Below are 18,124 nucleotides of genomic sequence, written 5' to 3' on the forward strand. Positions count from 1 at the left end.
TAGTGATTGCCGAGCTGAGTATCTTAACTATCAGTGAAGACTACAGTCTTTGAGCATCATGATGTGAATGGAGGAAGGCGAAGCAAGAGACATCAGACCATCTCGACAGTCATCATGGATGAGGGCGAGAAAACGGCCCTGTTGAAAGATATCGAGGATTTCCTGGACGAGCGAGCTCGGGGCTGGTATGCAAGGCGCGGGATTCCCTATTGAAGAGGGTTCCTGCTGTATGGGCCTCCTGGAACCGGGAAGTCCAGTTTCAGCTTATCTGTCGCCGGGCGTTTTGAGCTAGATATCTATGTACTCAATCTTTCCAGCATCGACGACAGCCGCCTAAACAGTTTGTTTGCCCAGCTTCCCCCGCATTGTGTCATTCTCTTAGAAGATATCGATGCTGCTAGTACTGCACGAACGGAAGACAGTGAAACGATGAAAAACACTGGCCAGGCCGCGGTAGGCTCTTCACAGAAGAGCAAGTCTCAGAGAAATGTATCTCTGTCCGCGCTTCTTAATGCTCTGGATGGCGTGTCTTCGCAGGAAGGTCGATTGCTGATTACGATGACAAATCACATCGAGCGTTTGGATGACGCACTCATCCGCCCTGGCCGCGTGGATAGACAGGTTTTGTTTCAGCTCACTGATCACAAAATGAGTTCTCGTCTTTTCTGCACGGTTTTCAAGTGGTCAGATGGGGATCAGCGCACTACAGGAAAGGAGTTCGATGATGAAACAATTGAGGGACTTGCAGATGAGTTTGCCGCCAAGGTTCCAGACCAGGTATTCAGCCCAGCTGAGATCCTGCTATCGTTCCTGCTTGAACGCAAGCAGTCGCCTACCGACGCAGTGGCTGATGTGGAGAATTGGGTTGCCAAAACCAGCAAAGAAAGGGGAAAGGTGAAGAATTACGCCAGAGCACGAGCAATTGCCAACCCCACTGACTCTTTCGAGGATCTTGCGGAGAGTTCCCAGGCTCACAATGCTTGATCCATCGCGGAAGCCTGGCGGACCCAACGCATTCTTACGTCTCGGTTTTATGCTTGTATAATGGAAAGTTTGATGTTAATGGCCAATCTGGGAGGCCCTCTGCTGTTTGTCTGGCGAGATGTTAGCTCCGAGTTGACGTTCTCGTGAGGTGGACTGGGACAGATATTTTCTGCTTCACGTTTCTTTTTCATGTTTCTTTGTCAGTAATTGTTTCTGATGGCAACACTGCTTGTTTTAACGTTGAATCTCCATGACTTCGCCTTTTATCCGTCACAAGATCTGCCTTGTTTGATTTTCTGTCGTAGTTCAATAATTGATGGAAGTTAGTCAAATTTTGTAAACATCGCTAGCCATACGTCAATGGGAAACGTGGAGGGCAGGGGCTGTTTCTCCGAGTCTGCTCAATTCACCCTCATCCATCTGATCCCTGAAACTGTCCCTAGCAGCCTACGAGTCTGTAAAATGATGCAGTCTTTCACGGTCACTCCTCGTCTGTCTGGAAAGGGGACCATTAGTGTAGACGGGGGACTGAAGGTATATAGAGCCAGCCCCACTTTGCTGAGGTCGGTGTAGTCACGTGAGGAGCTATGATGCGCGTACCATGGGGATTGGATGCAAGCATGCCATGCTCCATCTTCCGTCAAATACAGATGATTTTTGCCAGCAGAATGGGTAAGTAACATCACTCTCTTTATGACTTGGTGTCTGACAGTTATCACAGAGTTGGAATTCTTCATCACCTCACAAGCCAACTCGCCAGAAACCCTCTCGCATAGAGAGAGCCGCGAGCTGTGCAAAACCATCGAGTTGATATACATGTGATTGATTATTGCAGAGGACATCATCAGCGCTCTAGAAGCAGGCCATTATTTGGATGAGGCATTCAGCAGTCACATTTGCAGCTTAAGAGATATAAAACAGCGCCTACGACCATATCAGCAACATGACTGACACGAGTCTCGGCCACACCTGCACAAGTGCCCTGCTGCACGATGTCAACACCAGTTTGAGACTGCCGATAACCTGCCACGGCATATCCGAAATACAACTGATCTTAGCCACCGGTTTGACAAAGAGATACTGGATGGGAGATACTGTTTTCAGTGTGGAAAAGAGTTCGCTTCAGCCAAATCTCTTTGGTTGCATGAGAAAAATGATCATTTAGAATTGAGCCGCTCCAAGATTGATGCTTTTAGGCAATTGCGCAGAGCTTGTGAGTTCCATTGCTCGTTCGAATAGCATCCACACTAACAGAGACAGTGTCTCACGTCGAACTATCAGCACAACATCCAACTTGCTGCCCGTCAAGGAAGAGGAAACTTGGTGACTGCGAAAGAGGCGCTACATCGGGGAACCGTCGGGACCAACGCCAGAAACGATCAGATTTATCGAGAACGCCCTCGAGCGGAAATACTGTTCATTCTGCTAGGAAGCAAAATCAGCAGTGCGTACCTGAAGAACAGCGTCCTGACCCGCAACCAGTTGTTGAAGGGACTGCGGCGGACAAAGTTGGCGAGCTTCCCTTTCATGCTGTAATGCAGCCATCGTCGACCGGCTCCGAAATATCTGCCTTTGATTACAGTGTCAATTCCGTTGCCGATCCCAGTTCAATTCACTCCTCATATATCGGCCCCAGCGGATCCATCTTCGACTACAGTGTTGATTCCATGGCTGATCCCAGTTCAATTCACTCCTCATATATCGGCCCCAGCGGACCCATCTTCGACTACAGTGTTGATTCCATGGCTGATCCCAGTTCAATTCACTCTTCATCTATAAGGCCCAGTGGATCCACCTTCGACTACAGTATCGATTTCTTGACCAATCCCTGCTCAGCTCCCAGCCGGTTCGTCTTCGACTACCGCATCAGTTCACTGCTCGATCCGCAAGCGGCTCAGCAATATGCTACCTTTAATTACGGTGTTGATTCTTCGGCTGATTCATACTTATCTACTTGCTTTTCTGAGCAGTGTGCGCCACCTTGACATGATTATACTGTCGTCTCAAGAGGGGGAGGGGAAGCTACCGGACAGCGGTTAACAAGCTTGGAGCCAATCGTAGTTAGAACTCATTATTTAAATCCCATTGCCAGAAATGCTTGCCCCGTCTATTTTAGATGCACCATGTTCCCTTCCTGTACCTATGCTTGCAGTGTCTCTATATCCTAATAATTTTTCCTTGTATAAAGTTTGTTGAGTGGGCAAGCTTCAAAAGGCCTATCACGTCAAACTGTAACTCGTCCGAATGTAGTTCAGTTGATATAAATCTATCTTTTTGCCCTTCGATCTTGGGAACCGATTCGCTAGCCAACCATTGCACATGATCCTAGAGTAGGCATTAATAGCCGACATTGGGTTCAATCTGAGGACTTTCACATACACGTCTCTACCACGGGCGCTGACAACCTTTGTTCGCCCAAGCGCTTTACCCCGGCCGCTTGTGTCGTATTCCCATTCCCAACACGAACTATCGTCGCCGAGAAGGTGAAAGCAGGTCACTGCAATGACCTCTGGCTTTTTTGATAGCCTCTCCCACTGAGGCGAGCGGTCGATCGCGGACTTCTCAATTACGGAGTTGACAATATGTTGGCACATTATGCATTTGAAGTCGGAGCCCGTTGCAGCAAGAAAATGACGAACGGGCTGAGTTTGTCAGTCAGGTGGAAAGGAATTTGGCAGTGGAGGTTCTCACCCTGTTCTCTATAGCCTCCTCCATGGAATAAGTGTCGGCAGCGCCCTTAAATATAACATATCCATCCGAGTTAAAAGCCTCAAGTACTTTATCACCCTCCTGATGGAGGTCCAGCGTGACACCAGATGCTGTCTCAACCTTAGTTTCCATGACGATGTGATTCCGCGCATGATGGCGCGGGGCCTTGCGGACTCGAGACCGCACTGAATCATGAGGGGAAGCCCACGTGAATTTCAACCTTGGCAACGTTCTCGGTTGTGGGGCCAATCTCCTATCCAATCAGTCAAACTAGCTCCAATTATATATCTCGAACTTACGGTGGTGTTAAATTCCAAACCTCCTGAAACATGGATCTTACCGGCGGCGAATCCATCATCTTGGGCAAAAAACAGATCAAGCACATAATAAAAAGGAGAAAAAAATGAATGAAAGAAAAGGAGCTTTTCCTGCAAGCGACTTTCGGCAGGCGAGCTTCCTTTTTAAAACCAGGAATTCCCGCCATCAACTTTTGAGGCCTGCTCTCATTTGACAGCCTTGCGCAAGGCTGCCAGTTGCCCGAGGGGCTCTTACATACACCGCTCATTTCGCTGCGTTACATGGCTTACTCTAATTGGTAGCCAAGCTCATTCTCCGGTAGCTCCTCCTGCAGAAACTTTGTTTAAATTTGGGACTTGTAAACTGGACGATACACTACAAGGGAGCGGCACGGATGACCAACTAGAAACCTACAGGAAGGATGGAAGAGTGAGTAAGCTAGACTAGGTTGCAATGTGTTATGTAATACTAAAAGTAGAAGCATAAATTGATATTGAGAAGCCTTCCAATCCGCTGCATGGTGTCTGTCACCTTGCTCGTGTCGGCGATGTAAGACCTAAACACGAATAGTTCTTCGATTGTACACATTACGCCCCGCAGATCCTTTTTGTACTCCAGGGAGGATGGTCTGTGGCGCCTGAGGCAGTAAGTCAACAAACTGGAGCTCTTTGATAGAAAGAAACACAAATGGCAATGCCGGGCCCTTTTTTAACTCGTCGCGATACGCTCGATAGTTGACGATGCTCGACAGCTGCAGGGGAAATCATCCTTGTCGTCCTACTCAGCTTGCTTTCAAACCGTAGAATAATCGCAGTCGACCCGTGAAAGTTTCGACGTTCATATAAGCACTTTGATCGCCAGTTAAAAAATAACCAATGAGCAAGAAAGTGGCATTAAGGCTTACTACAGCAAGTTCGACTAACGCAGCACCGTGCTTTAAGTCAGTTTGAAGACCGTCGGCAACGTCTTCACATCGACGATTCCAAGAGTGACCCAAGGCATCGAGCCACCTGTGGATGCCCTTGTCCTCCATGAACATGAGGGCATAATCGTCGCGGAAGGACCTCAGGTCGTTTTCTGTCATTGAACTGGCTAGTAATCCAGGCAGTGTGTGATGAATGCCGCGGAAAAGCGAGGTGTCAGTTCGAAACTCTGCCATCTCATTGTAATCCCATTGTCGATGATAAGTCCGCTGAAAGCGAATATCCAGGAGGTACAATATGTCCGGAGTCAGGTCAACGGTTGGGAGATCACGCAGAGGTCCAACGATGAAGCCGATATTCAGATCACAGGTCACAAGCCGTCCGTTCAGCGATTCGATGCTGCTCGATATTATCGAGCGTGCAAAATGGTTTACTTCGGAGATGATCTTCCCTCGAAGTTAGCAGACAATGCAAACAAAGCAACCGGCTTCAGCTTATCTCTAGAAGGTCGTTTTTGACCTTCTGCGCCTCTGAACACCGTCGAAGGCGGTAGTACAGCCGAACGCTGAGCATTTCATGGTACCAAAGGAACGTATCCACCACATGTGCGTTGCGCCCAGTTGCTTTCAAAACCCATTCAGCAAACGGAACTTGCAGAAATGCCGACCAGGTCGCTGCATCGATTGCCCTGGCTAAACTGCGGGTATCGGCCGTTTCAACATCCGCCAGTGGGTTTTTCTCGTAGAGAAAATCCATACCAGATATCCGCTGCTGTGTGCTTAAAATGTGATGAACAGAAATTATCGTGGAATCTGACAGCGGATGAAGAGTTGATTTTGAACGAGATCATATCCTTGATGGATGAACAACAGTGATTGCAGTCTTATCCTATATACTTCTAGTAGCCATAACAAGCACCGCGGCTCAAACACCAGACCACCCACGCTCAGGGATGGGAGATGATCAACTAACGCTCCAACGCCAAGACTACCCCTATTCAGGAATGTCAGACACTCCAACGCCAAGACCACCCTCAATCGGGAAATATGTATGCCCTGATGAATCGGTTCGCGTGGCAGAGTTCAACGCCCAAGGTCATGCCTGGTTGAATAAGTATAGCAGTCACGTATGGCAGGGGAATTGGAGCGACTTGATTGACTCGCGGGACCTCTTAATGTAGCGTTCCTGGCCGTCTAGTTCGTCCAGATGGGCTTGATGAGACAGAATATAAATGAATACCTGGTGCCCTCCGGACCATTTGTCCCATCGTCCAACCGTCTCTTCAGCCATGTATATACTCAAAATTTCATGCAATGTGTTTGAATTTCTCAATTTTGCCGGCATGGGCAGAGGCCTCTATGACACAACTGGAGTTCCCAAACCTCATCCTCCCGTGCGTGCCGAGAGAGGTTTGCACGTCCACTCGGTCAGACAAAGATACAGCAAACAAGGTTGCAATGACGGCCGAGAAAGAGGTGATCAAACCGAATGTTCCCCAGCTATTGAGTATGACTTGCGATTATGAAAAGTTGCAGCACCCCAAGGATCTCGGATATTTTCATGAGCCATATGAAGGAAAGAGGCTCTCACAGTTGAACATGCAGCAGCGTCCCATCGACCTACAAGCAATTATAAACACCGACACATTTTCCAATTTTGAGCAGCCAAAATATCAAGCCACGACCGCTGCCTCACAATTGCCTCAGCACTGCCACAGCTCGCCCTCACAGGTTGCCACTTAGATTCAATCAGACAATAGCCCTTCAGAGGTCATAATTTCTTCAAGATGTTGAGATCAAGGAAAACTGTTGAGCTTGAGATCACTGCAAATGATGAAACACAATCTGATACCGACTCATGAGCAACTGACTCAATTTCTGGTGCCGGTAGCCTCCCATGCAAACAGTTCAAAGCAGACCTCCAGAACACTCGCTGCTGATCATTACTTTCATGAAACCACACCACAATCATCCTACTATTTGTTTCACCAGACGCAGATGTCCTCATTCTCAACACAATGCAATCAACAGCAGTATTTCACAGGTATTTTTCTTCCTCCATTACAACCGGGTGGATTGACGACTATGCCACAGGCAGCAACAGAATTTGCGGAAAAATTATAGGTATAGATATCAATATCAATTGGAAATCTACATCACTGAAGGTGAGAGAGAAACAGTTAAAAAATAGTGTTGCCTTTAAAAGGTTTTGCGAGTGGAAGACTCAGGTAGATAAGCTGGAGAAGAGGGTGAAGATATTGACAGAAGAGTGTGATCATTATCAGGATTTATATTATCAGTTGAAAAGAGCAGAGACATTGTTGATCAGCCTCCCTCCATTCATACTGACTATAACCAACAGTTCTGAAATTTGACATGATTTCTGACACTTTTGACAGTTGGAACCCTCACTTTTCAAGAATCAATTAATAAAAGGAAAATAGAGAAACATTTGAAATGAATTGATATGCTAGATCAAGACAATAAAGCTATACATTAGAGAAAGCTTTTCTTCTGAATAGACAGAGATATGATGACGTACAATACAGGTTGATGATATATGCCATTCAGCATTCGGCAATCTAAGCCGCGCGACATGCACCACACTTTGCGGATGAATAGGCGTCTGAACGAGCAGGTGGTAAACTTTGGCCCACAATCCTCAACATGGACTAATTTAGCGTATTCGAAAATTCTATCATTTCTTGGCAGTCAAAACACAGACGCGTTAACACCATTGAATCAATTATTGATTGAAATCAATTCTCATCATCTTCTGCCTCAATTTCTATACAAGTCTTATATGCTTTGATGGTGATTTATTATCCTCCCTGCTCTGTTGAATGAAGCTGTGCTGATTTCCGAATTTAGCAATATATACATTGATGGCTGTGTCACAGGAGCAAGAGAACTTGTACCACTCTGAGTTTTCTAAGCTGTATTCTTTGCATGGCCTACCTCTTTCAAAACAAGCTGACTGCTGCGATTGCTTCTTCTTAATTGGAAGCCAAATGATATAGCTTGAGAATGTCATGTTAGTCCTCAGACAGTCTTCCAGCTTCAGAGCAATCTACTGTGATATGGAAGTATTCAATCATCTCATTATCATCAACTTGACCGAGTCTGTAAACTGTCGTTTGCAGATGAGAAAGCACTTTTTGAATTCCTTCTTTATGAAAATTGACACCATCAGAATGAAATGATATACTGGCTTTGAAATGAATGAGAAGTTCAAACTAATGAGTTTATAATATTCAAATTACTATATTATCACAAATGGAATTGAAAGCTGATTTAATGTATATCTCTGTCTCACAGTGAAAGCCCTGCGCCAGGTCTATATCAATGATATTACACAATTTTCTGCGGATGATCTGGTTTTTCTGAATAAGTCTATTTTTAATGAGAAGACTGACTGGCGAACTCATAGCTACTCTTCAATTGATGATGATGCATCAATCAAGACTGATATAACAAGGGGAAAGATTTGAAGTATTTGTGTAGTCATGACTCTTGATGAATATCTACCTTGCATAGGCATTAAAGAAGGTTATTGAAATTCAAAAGATTTTTTAAATTGACTTCAAAACAAACTTTTATCAACTATTGATACTGCATTCAACAATCAGCTGATGATTATTATCATGAATAACATTGTCAATTCATATTAGAGATGAAGTAATTTAGTTAATTCAGACAGTTGATTATCTTATTCATTATCTTTCTTCTTATTCCTCAAATTTCAATTTAATTGAGCTTACATTTTCAATTTTGAAAACTTGAATGAAATGTCATTGAACCTTTCTTTATCAAACTTGTATAATTTATGAAAAATTCTTAAAATTGGCTATTCAAGAGTCTTGCTGTGACCGATTTACTCAATTGCAATTCAGATATGCTGCAGAAGAAGTGTATATTAAAAAAGAAGAGTTCATTCAATTTAAAAGATTTTTTAATAAATATAAAAATAAAGATACAGAAGTATAAAAATCAGATTTTAAATTCTTTCTTTCTCACTCTTTCATCTGAAATTAATCACTATCATATTTCACTGTTATATTCATCAATCATGTGTTGTGTCATACTTATCAACTGCATGTTATTGTAATGCACTCGTTTATTATTTCCTTATTATTATATTATTTTTGTTTATATCTTCGTCTATTCTTACCTCTTTCCATTATACTCTCGCTACCACTATTTCTGTATGTATATATATATGGATGCATGTATTTCGCACATCTTCTTTCTCTTTCTTTTCCTCTTCAGCGATTAGCTACAACTACAACTACAACTTCAACTATACTACTACTATAATTATTATTATTTTCCACTACACTATATACTATCTTCTACTATTCACTCTTCACACTGTCATCACCCCTCACAGTTATTTATGTCATTATCATTGAAATAAAAGGCTCTCTGTTCATTCCTCACTCATGTCATTTTTTATTTTTTTTCTTACCGCGGTGGGTATCTGTCAAAAAAAAGATATTAGTCATGGAGAGTGTCGTACTATTCAGGTTGATATTTCAAGTGAGGCTATCATCTCATCAAATTATAACAAGGTCAGAAATAATCACTCATCCTCACATAACTAATACAGAAGCTTTAATCACCGAGTTATAAACCTTCATTTAAATTAAAAATAGAGGGTTATCATGCAGCTTTATAATGTTTGACATTCATCACTTTGCTTCTCAATTTATCAGAGTCATAGTAGCTGTGATCCTTGAAGAACTGTCTCTTTATTGATGGAAACAATTTTTAAATAAATGAAGCTCTCATTGAAATTCACAGACAAAGCCATTGAATATTTCTGTGTTCAAAACTCATATATAAATAGAAGTTTCACAGTTTTCCATATTTTTAAGATTTTTGATATTTCAGTCATGTGGCGTTCCGCCTCTAATCTCCCTTCCGCCCTGCTCCTTCCGCCCCTGCATTATTATTCCTCCTATTCTTCCCGTATACTGCGATCGCTCCTTCCTCTGGATTGAATCGCTGACGGGATGACTACGTATATATATAGGGGCGTTCGCCCACCCTTCGTTTCGGTTCCCTCAGGGAACCACATTATAGCCCCACCATGAATGGCCATACGTCGGGCCAGAAGTGAATGCGCAGCTCAAAAAAATCCTTTGCAATAAGCTGAGTCTTCTCAAGAGTTGCCACCTGGATTCTGTTTTCTCTCTCTGTGTACATAGAAATCTCTCCAGCGTAGCACGTCTCTATGCCCTTCGGGAGGCTTCTGAAACACGGGCGCTGCCCGTGTTTTCTCCGGGACGTTAAACCTATACAAACATATATACATATCTAGATTAGAGAAACTCAGATATGAATTATCCTACCAATTGAACGGCGTACGCTATATTGACTATCAGAGAATATCCAAACATGCTCAAATCTTTTCCATTGTTCAATCTTCATCTCAACCAATTTGAAAGCTCTTGAAGTTGCAAATAATTCAGCATTAAAAACTTCTGACTCTTTTCCAATTTACCAAGAAGCAAGAATATAGTTTTTTTCATTTTCTGAATATGCTATTCCAGCTCTAAGATTGCCTGTTTTCTCACATTTTGAGCCATCAGTGTATATAAGAATTGCTTTGTTTCTCATTTGTTTTAGAAGATTTAGATATTGTTCAGTCTGAACTTCTTTTGAAAGTTGACTAATATTTAAATCAATAAGACTGACAAGATCTTTCTTCCGAGGAGAGAGATTTTCAAAGACCACTTTCTCCACATTTAAACTAGAGAAACTGTCTTTAATCATGAAGCAAATTCTAAATAACTGAGAAGGTATTTTTTTTTCTTTGCACAGATGTTGAATTATTAGATGAATTTATTTTATTTCAATCAAAATATGACTCCTAATTCAGATCTGCTGCAGTTGATTCACTTGGAAAAGAAGTTGAGACTCTTTTTCTAATTGAATAATTGGGATATAACTTCATAATTTTAAAAGCATAATTCATATAGATTTTATCAAATCTCACTTGTGGTGGTGGTAGAGAGGCTTCAATCTCCATGGCTTTAATTGAAGAGGTTTTAAATACCCCCAATATTTTCCTTAAAGCTGAATTTTAAAGCTTTTGAAACCTCTCTATAAAACTCTTTTGATTTTTCCACCATATTTGAACTGCAAAGTCTGAAACAGAGGTTATACAAGCAATATATAATTGTCTCATTGCTTGAAAAGACAAGCCTCTCTTAGTATTTGAAAGTCTTAAAATACTGTTTAAGATTCTTTCAGCACTTGCAACTTTGATCTGAACATGAGATTTAAAATTTAACTGAGAATCTAACCAGACACCAAGCCATTTAACTGAATTTTTTGGTTTAACTGAATGTAATAGGAGCAACGGAGATATCTATATTAGGAAATAGATACGTGGCGATAGATACGTGGCGATAGATACGTGGCGATGGCAATATTATCTATATAATGCTCGCTGATATCCGTGGATTTTAGGAGATCAGCGATTAGCTTTGAACAATAGAGATTGCTACCTTCTTAATATCTTTTGTGCGTACTTCACACTACTCTTGTAATTACTCTTGTAGCCCATCTCTTACAATTCTAATCGCTCTAAACCTTATTTGAGTGGTCCGTTGTTACGCACACCTACAACAAAACACGCAACGTTAGTTAAAACACGCAACTTAAAACACGCAAGATGGTTTCAACACGCGCAAGATCCCTTGGGAACCAACCCGAATCCTCTACCACCTCCGACGACCACAATGCCCGATTGCAACAGTTAAACGATCAAATCCGTGAACGAGAGCAACAGTTAGCTATTCTGCACGCGCAACAACGCCTCAACGAGTTGGAAGCACAGATTCGCGAAGATACTTTTATCGAGTCCCGACCAACCCCGGATATCGCCGCAGAACCGCCGCAAAATCGACCCGTAGATGATATGGATGATGATAACGAAACACCGCCGAGATTGGAGATTAAGGATTACTATCGAGGAAAGAATATGTTAGAATTTAAGGACTATAAAGATCGCATGTTGACTCTCTTTGCACGCCACCGTCGATATTATCGAAAAGAAGAACGCAAGATAAACGACGCCAAACTCTACCTTGATGCCCACGTTAAGCAGAAGTGGTTGAATTTTGTATCAGCATACGAGAGACGCGGAGGAGCAACACCGTTAACATTCGACGATATGCTATCACACCTAGAGATGCAAATTAACGACCCGCAGAATCAGCGTCGATTGGCGAGCCAAAGATTCCAAGATGCTAAGCAACAGGAGTGGCAATCGATACGCGACTTTTCTAAATATCTCGAAGATTGGGAGCATTACTTACCCCCATACAGCGAGGAACAGAGAATGGATAACCTGCGTAGTAAGGCATTGAAGGTGCTACGCACCGAACTCGACCGTCGAAATCAAGAACCCCAGAACTACGAAGAGTTGCTTCGAACTCTACAGACTCTCGAGGAAAATATGCCGGAGCGACGACGCGCCATTCGCAAAGGCAGACCTGCGATATTCGTAGGGAATCAGCGTCGTTCTGATAAATCTAGCAACCGCCGGAATAAAAGGAAACGAGAGGAACAAACGAGTTTAACTGAACAAACCAAGAAAGATAAATATAATTGGATGAAGGAGTGCTCACACTGCCATAAGAAGGGGCATGTCGCAAACGATTGTTGGATGTTATACCCCGAAAAGCGCAACCAAGTCCGACAAGCAAAAAACTAGCAATCCCAATCGTAGGAGCAGCTGCTGCATTGGGAATACAGACGACTAGGCTGCGAGATAAACACTTATTGGCAATGAACACCTGGATGTTGACAGAAGTGGGATGGTCAATGGCGTGGACGTTAGTAGATTCTGGCGCGGATGCGAACTTCGTGTCCCATGCTTGGGCATTGAAATATTTCTCGAAGTCAGAAGGTAAACCGAAAGTAGTGGAAGCAGTTGATAATCATAGGGTTAAATCATATGGGACAACGAAAAGCTGCAATGAAGATTATCGATGATGAACATGTCCTCCGGGAAGGGATTCCACCATTTCGAAGAAGCCGACATCAGTGGATACGATGTAATTCTGGGTATGCCGATGGTTGCAAGCTGCGAACCCCGACATTGACTGGGTGCGAAGATGCTGGACCTATAGGAAAGCGTCAAATATCAGCCACGTGCACCTAGATACCGCTAAGGAATTTGCAACTTTAATGGACAACAGCAACATTATATTCGCCTCCTTTCCATTGCGAGCTGCGCACGCAGCGACTGAGCCAAATATCCCGGATGATTATAAGGATTATCTTGATGTATTCCGAGAAGATATACCTGACGCGGAGCACGCACCCCACGATCATGCCATAGATCTCAAACCTGGCAAGGAACCACCTTACCGACCGATATATAACCTGTCACCTCAAGAACTCTCCGTCCTCCGAGAATATATTGAAAAGGCATTAGAGAAGAATTGGATACGCCCGTCCAAGAGCCCAGCCGGTGCCCCAGTATTATTCGCACCGAAGAAAGACGGAACCCTGCGTCTTTGCGTAGATTATCGAGGGTTGAACGAAATAACAGTCAAGAATCGGTATCCGCTGCCCCTGATAAGTGAAATACTCGATAGGTTAGCAGGTGCCAAAATATACACGCAATTGGATCTTAGGGACGCGTATCATAGAATCCGCATACGAGCGGGGGATGAATGGAAAACGGCATTTCGAACACGATACGGACACTTTGAGTATCTGGTTTTACCCTTTGGGCTAACCAACGCCCCTGCGACTTTCCAATCTTATATCAACAAAGCCCTCAGTGATATTTTGGACGTATATTGCGTGGCTTATCTTGACGATATCGTAATCTATTCGAATACGCTTGACGAACACGTCGCCCATGTTAAGAATGTGCTGGAACGTTTAAGGCGATGGAGACTATATGTGAAACTTAGTAAGTGTACGTTCCATGCAACAGAAATTGGATTTCTGGGTTTTGTGATTACCACGCAGGGCATCACTGTCGAAAAACGCCGCGTCGATACGATCCTAGATTGGCCTGAACCGCGAACAATAAACGAGCTGCAAACATTCCTAGGATTCGTCAACTTCTACCGACGATTCATATACAAGTTCTCGATAATAACGGCACCCCTAACTGAGTTGCTAAAAGGATACGAAACAAAAAAGGGGAAGAACAACGCACCTGTCCAACTGGACGAGAACTGCAAGCACGCAATACTGCAGTTAAAAGAATGCTTTACAAAAGCACCGTTGTTAGTTCATTTTGATCCGCAGCGAAAACTCCGTATAGAAACGGACGGATCTGGCGTTGCAATCGCCGCAGTAATATCGCAATTAATGGATGATGGTCACTGGCACCCGATCGCGTTTTGGTCCAGAAAACTCACAGAAGCAGAAAGACATTATCAAACATATGATTTAGAAATGTTGCCGATTGTAGAAGCTTTCAGGCAATGGCGCCACTACCTACATGGTAGCAGGCACCCAATAGTTGTTTTATCTGACCATGCCAACCTCCGGCGCTTCATGACGACGAAGCAGCTAAATGGGCGTCAGATTCGTGGGATGCAAATGCTCTCAGCGTTCGATTTTGAAATTGAGCACCATCCTGGGGAAAATAATCCCGCAGATGCACCAAGTCGTCACTCAGATTATATAAAACACGCAGCTCCCTTGACGGGGGCTCCCTACCCTGCAAGAGAAGCTGCGTAAGGGGATCTTTAAGTCACTAAAGACAAAAGAAAACACAAAGTTAGACCAATGTGTCAAGATGGTGCGAAAAAATCTGCAAGTTAAAGAAAATTGTTGGGCGAAGGGGCCCGTAGTCATCGATGACAACAAACCCTGCAGGATAAAGAACGCACCTGCAGATGAGAACGAAGTCGCCGGCGTTACGGGGTTAGACCTAGGGACCCTGGTGCCACGGATTCTAGCCGTTAAGGTATTTGAGTCCGAGACAGCCTATCGCGAAGAGGTAGCTGAATCTATTGTCGAACTCTTGCTGCAGGTTCAGAATAGGGACGCTGGCACGTCTGAACTTCGCAGAAGACTAGAGGTGGGTGACGCTAGCGTAGGTGATCGTTCGACCTGGGCAGTAGACAAAGATGGCCTGCTCAGGAAAGATGGTAAAGTCTACGTACCGCAAGACAAGGCCGTAAGGCATGAAATAATGAAAATGAACCACGATGATCCCCAAGGTGGCCATTTTGGACGTGACAAAACCATCGAAGCGATCAAACGCAAGTACTCGTGGCATGGTATGAGCGATGAGATTGCAGAATATGTGAGGACCTGCGATGTTTGCCAACGCGTCAAGATACCGCGGCATAAGCCGTACGGGTTGCTACAACCACATCCAGTGCCAGATAAGAAATGGCATACAATCAGTATGGACTTTATTGAAGGCCTACCAGATAATAAGATGGGAAGTCAAACTTACAATGCTATTGTCGTATTTGTTGATTTGTTCACTAAATGGGCCATAATTGTACCCACATCTCAAAGCTAGATGCGGAAGGACTCGCGGACATTATTGTATGGAAGCTTGCGAAGAACTTTGGCCTACCTGCGAACATTATTAGCGACCGAGATTCATTAATAAACAGCAAGTTCTGGTCAACATTATGTTACTTACTCCATGTCCGACGAAAATTATCAACAGCCTTCCACCCGCAAACCGACGGCCAAACGGAACGATTGAACCAGGTGATTGAACATTATCTTCGCACATATTGCAGCTACCAGCAGGATAACTGGATAGAGTGGATTCCCCTGGCGCAATGGGCATATAATAACGCCTTCCACGCATCGATAAAAATGACACCATCTGAAGCGATGATCGGCCGACCAACTGAACTTCGTATAGACGTGGAACCCCCAAGCACGGGCGCGTCAAAGTCGGCGATAGAACCAAGTGGAACGGATGAAGCAAGCGGGAAAACAGGATTCGAGGAATGCCTAAGAAGCTGCCAAAGCAGCTGGAGAAAAAGTATTATGATCAGCGCCATATACCAAAAAGCTTTAAGATAGGGGACTGGGTAATGCTGCGTGCAAAAAATATATCCACCTTGCGACCTTCACCCAAACTAGATCATCGATTTTTGGGTCCCTTCCAAATAATTGATATACGCGGTACGCAGGCGTACAAACTGAAGCTTACGCCACAATATAAAGGAATTCATCCCGTGTTCCACGTTTCCCTTCTCGAACCGTATCACGCGCGCGACGGACAGATCCCACAGCCAGAACCGATAATTATAGACGCGCAGGAGGAATGGGAAGTTGAAGCTATATTGGATAAACGTCAGTACCGTGGTCAAACCCAATATCTTGTTAAATGGAAGGATTGCACAGACGCGGATAATTCTTGGGAACCTGAAGAAAATTTGGTGAACAGCCAGGAGTACTTGGAACAGTTTAATAAAACCTATCAGGAGCCAGTCAGTAAACGAAAACGAAGAAGGCGACGATGACTGCTGGATATACTTATTCCGCCCAGGGATTAAAAGACAGATCCGCCTCAGCTTGGCCAGTGTCATTTGAGGAATTGTCACCAAGGCAGACCTGCTTATTACCCCGGATTTCCTCAACTGGCGAAGCACGACGTTTCAACGATGACTTGGGAGCTGCGACCGGCGATGTAGCCACCGGGATCTCACCAATCACTGTTTCAGCCGGGGCCTCAGGGGAACCATTTCGTTGAGCCCCACGGATCTTCGCTGCGAAGAACTTAACTGCAGCTGTCACAGCGCCCTGTAAAACGTTAACGTTCGAAGCGTCTGCACCAGCGACAATTAAATCCTCAGCTGCATTGATAGCTGCCTGGGCCAACTCAACGGCGTCTGCTGGCACCAAACACGAGTTATTTTATATCCTGCAAAACATATATAGAACAATGACTTACCGGAACGCAAACGTGCTTCGTCACCGAGCAGTGCTTGCATTTCTTGCGTCGACCCTCAGCAGGCTCACAGTGATGGCGGGGAGACGTTGTTAAATGTCGAATACAACGACAGCAATATGCTGCTGCGTTCCTTTCTAACACTTCAACGAGACCGTCCCGCTTCCTCATCTTCGCCAGCGTTATCGGATAAACTCAAGTAACGCACCAAGATCCTTGCCCAGTATTCGATATATGGCAGGCGTGACAGCGTGTCCGCCCGTCGTTCACAAAGCAAGGGTATACTAGAGGGTTTTGCAACCTTTCCAGACAACCCAAGCAAATGCTCTCGATGGCATTCAGCATATCACCCTCCATAGGTTCTGAACCGGCAACGGAAGCAAAAAGGTTCTGACATTCTATTACGACATTAATCAGTATCAAGGACCTTTTAAGAAGAGAGAAGAGGCAAGAAGCAGCAAGAAAAGAACAGATGTTGGTGGTTAAAACCAATATTGCAATATCGATCAAAGAAGTTGCAACAACACAAAATCCGACCCAAAATAGAAAACGCAACCACGCAACCAAAACTTCGAATGTCGCAATAAAAATCGCATGGGAAGATACAGTGTACTTTGCTTGATCAATTGGTGTATTCTTTTAAATAAAAAAAATCGTTGTTAGTGATGATGGTGATGATCTCGTTAGGATACGATTTGTGGTGTAAAGGTTAAAGGAAAGGGGTTCAGGGGTTGTGCCTAAATCATGATTGGACCGCGATAACACCGGAACTGGAACAACGTTTTCCCGAGTCAGTAACGCTTCGGAATTAACCCGAACAATTAATTCGGTCCTATCCTGCGAACTTTATACAATATCAACCACACAGCACATATTACGAACTTCGCGCAATAAGAAGCCTTGGGGACCAGGCCTTTGAAGAAGGGAGATAATTGTAATAGGAGCAACGGAGATATCTATATTAGGAAATAGATACGTGGCGATAGATACGTGGCGATAGATACGTGGCGATGGCAATATTATCTATATAATGCTCGCTGATATCCGTGGATTTTAGGAGATCAGCGATTAGCTTTGAACAATAGAGATTGCTACCTTCTTAATATCTTTTGTGCGTACTTCACACTACTCTTGTAATTACTCTTGTAGCCCATCTCTTACACTGAATGATTTAAAAGCTTAACTTCAGTATCTCTTTCTTTGAAATTTGGATAAAAGTGAATTAATTCAGTTTTATCCATATCGAAAACAATGTTTTTTGATTTTGCTTTTTCAATCAATTCAGTTGCTACTTACTCAATCAA

The 18,124-nt window shown here is 43.8% G+C and overlaps 6 protein-coding genes across 6 annotated transcripts; 4 read left to right on the top strand and 2 right to left on the bottom strand.

Annotated features, from left to right (window-relative positions):
* Positions 1 to 114: 114 nt before the first annotated feature.
* Positions 115 to 984, top strand: HCAG_08568 (predicted protein; the record flags this gene model as incomplete). The annotated part of the gene is made up of 2 exons (XM_001536736.1): positions 115 to 185; positions 318 to 984. The coding sequence occupies 2 exons, from the start codon at positions 115 to 117 to the stop codon at positions 982 to 984; spliced, it is 738 nt and encodes a 245-aa protein (XP_001536786.1).
* Positions 985 to 1,652: 668 nt separating this feature from the next.
* HCAG_08569 (predicted protein) lies at positions 1,653 to 2,969 on the top strand (the record flags this gene model as incomplete). Its single annotated transcript, XM_001536737.1, has 4 exons — positions 1,653 to 1,656; positions 1,706 to 1,802; positions 1,906 to 2,099; positions 2,266 to 2,969. The coding sequence occupies 4 exons, from the start codon at positions 1,653 to 1,655 to the stop codon at positions 2,967 to 2,969; spliced, it is 999 nt and encodes a 332-aa protein (XP_001536787.1).
* A 317-nt stretch (positions 2,970 to 3,286) lies between these two features.
* Positions 3,287 to 5,669, bottom strand: HCAG_08570 (predicted protein; the record flags this gene model as incomplete). Its single annotated transcript, XM_001536738.1, has 7 exons — positions 3,287 to 3,309; positions 3,374 to 3,626; positions 3,676 to 3,913; positions 4,281 to 4,318; positions 4,522 to 4,618; positions 4,914 to 5,359; positions 5,478 to 5,669. The coding sequence occupies 7 exons, from the start codon at positions 5,667 to 5,669 to the stop codon at positions 3,287 to 3,289; spliced, it is 1,287 nt and encodes a 428-aa protein (XP_001536788.1).
* A 5,925-nt stretch (positions 5,670 to 11,594) lies between these two features.
* On the top strand, positions 11,595 to 12,638 carry HCAG_08571 (predicted protein; the record flags this gene model as incomplete). Its single annotated transcript, XM_001536739.1, has 1 exon — positions 11,595 to 12,638. One exon carries the CDS (start codon positions 11,595 to 11,597, stop codon positions 12,636 to 12,638), a length of 1,044 nt encoding a protein of 347 aa, XP_001536789.1.
* Positions 12,639 to 12,902: 264 nt separating this feature from the next.
* On the top strand, positions 12,903 to 15,949 carry HCAG_08572 (hypothetical protein; the record flags this gene model as incomplete). The annotated part of the gene is made up of 4 exons (XM_001536740.1): positions 12,903 to 12,991; positions 13,057 to 14,628; positions 14,771 to 15,306; positions 15,582 to 15,949. 4 exons carry the CDS (start codon positions 12,903 to 12,905, stop codon positions 15,947 to 15,949), a joined length of 2,565 nt encoding a protein of 854 aa, XP_001536790.1.
* A 456-nt stretch (positions 15,950 to 16,405) lies between these two features.
* On the bottom strand, positions 16,406 to 16,863 carry HCAG_08573 (predicted protein; the record flags this gene model as incomplete). The annotated part of the gene is made up of 2 exons (XM_001536741.1): positions 16,406 to 16,764; positions 16,824 to 16,863. 2 exons carry the CDS (start codon positions 16,861 to 16,863, stop codon positions 16,406 to 16,408), a joined length of 399 nt encoding a protein of 132 aa, XP_001536791.1.
* Positions 16,864 to 18,124: the final 1,261 nt, after the last annotated feature.

This window comes from Histoplasma capsulatum, genomic scaffold (genome assembly GCF_000149585.1).
Source record: "Histoplasma capsulatum NAm1 scaffold_11 genomic scaffold, whole genome shotgun sequence".
Classification (NCBI taxonomy): domain Eukaryota; kingdom Fungi; phylum Ascomycota; class Eurotiomycetes; order Onygenales; family Ajellomycetaceae; genus Histoplasma; species Histoplasma mississippiense.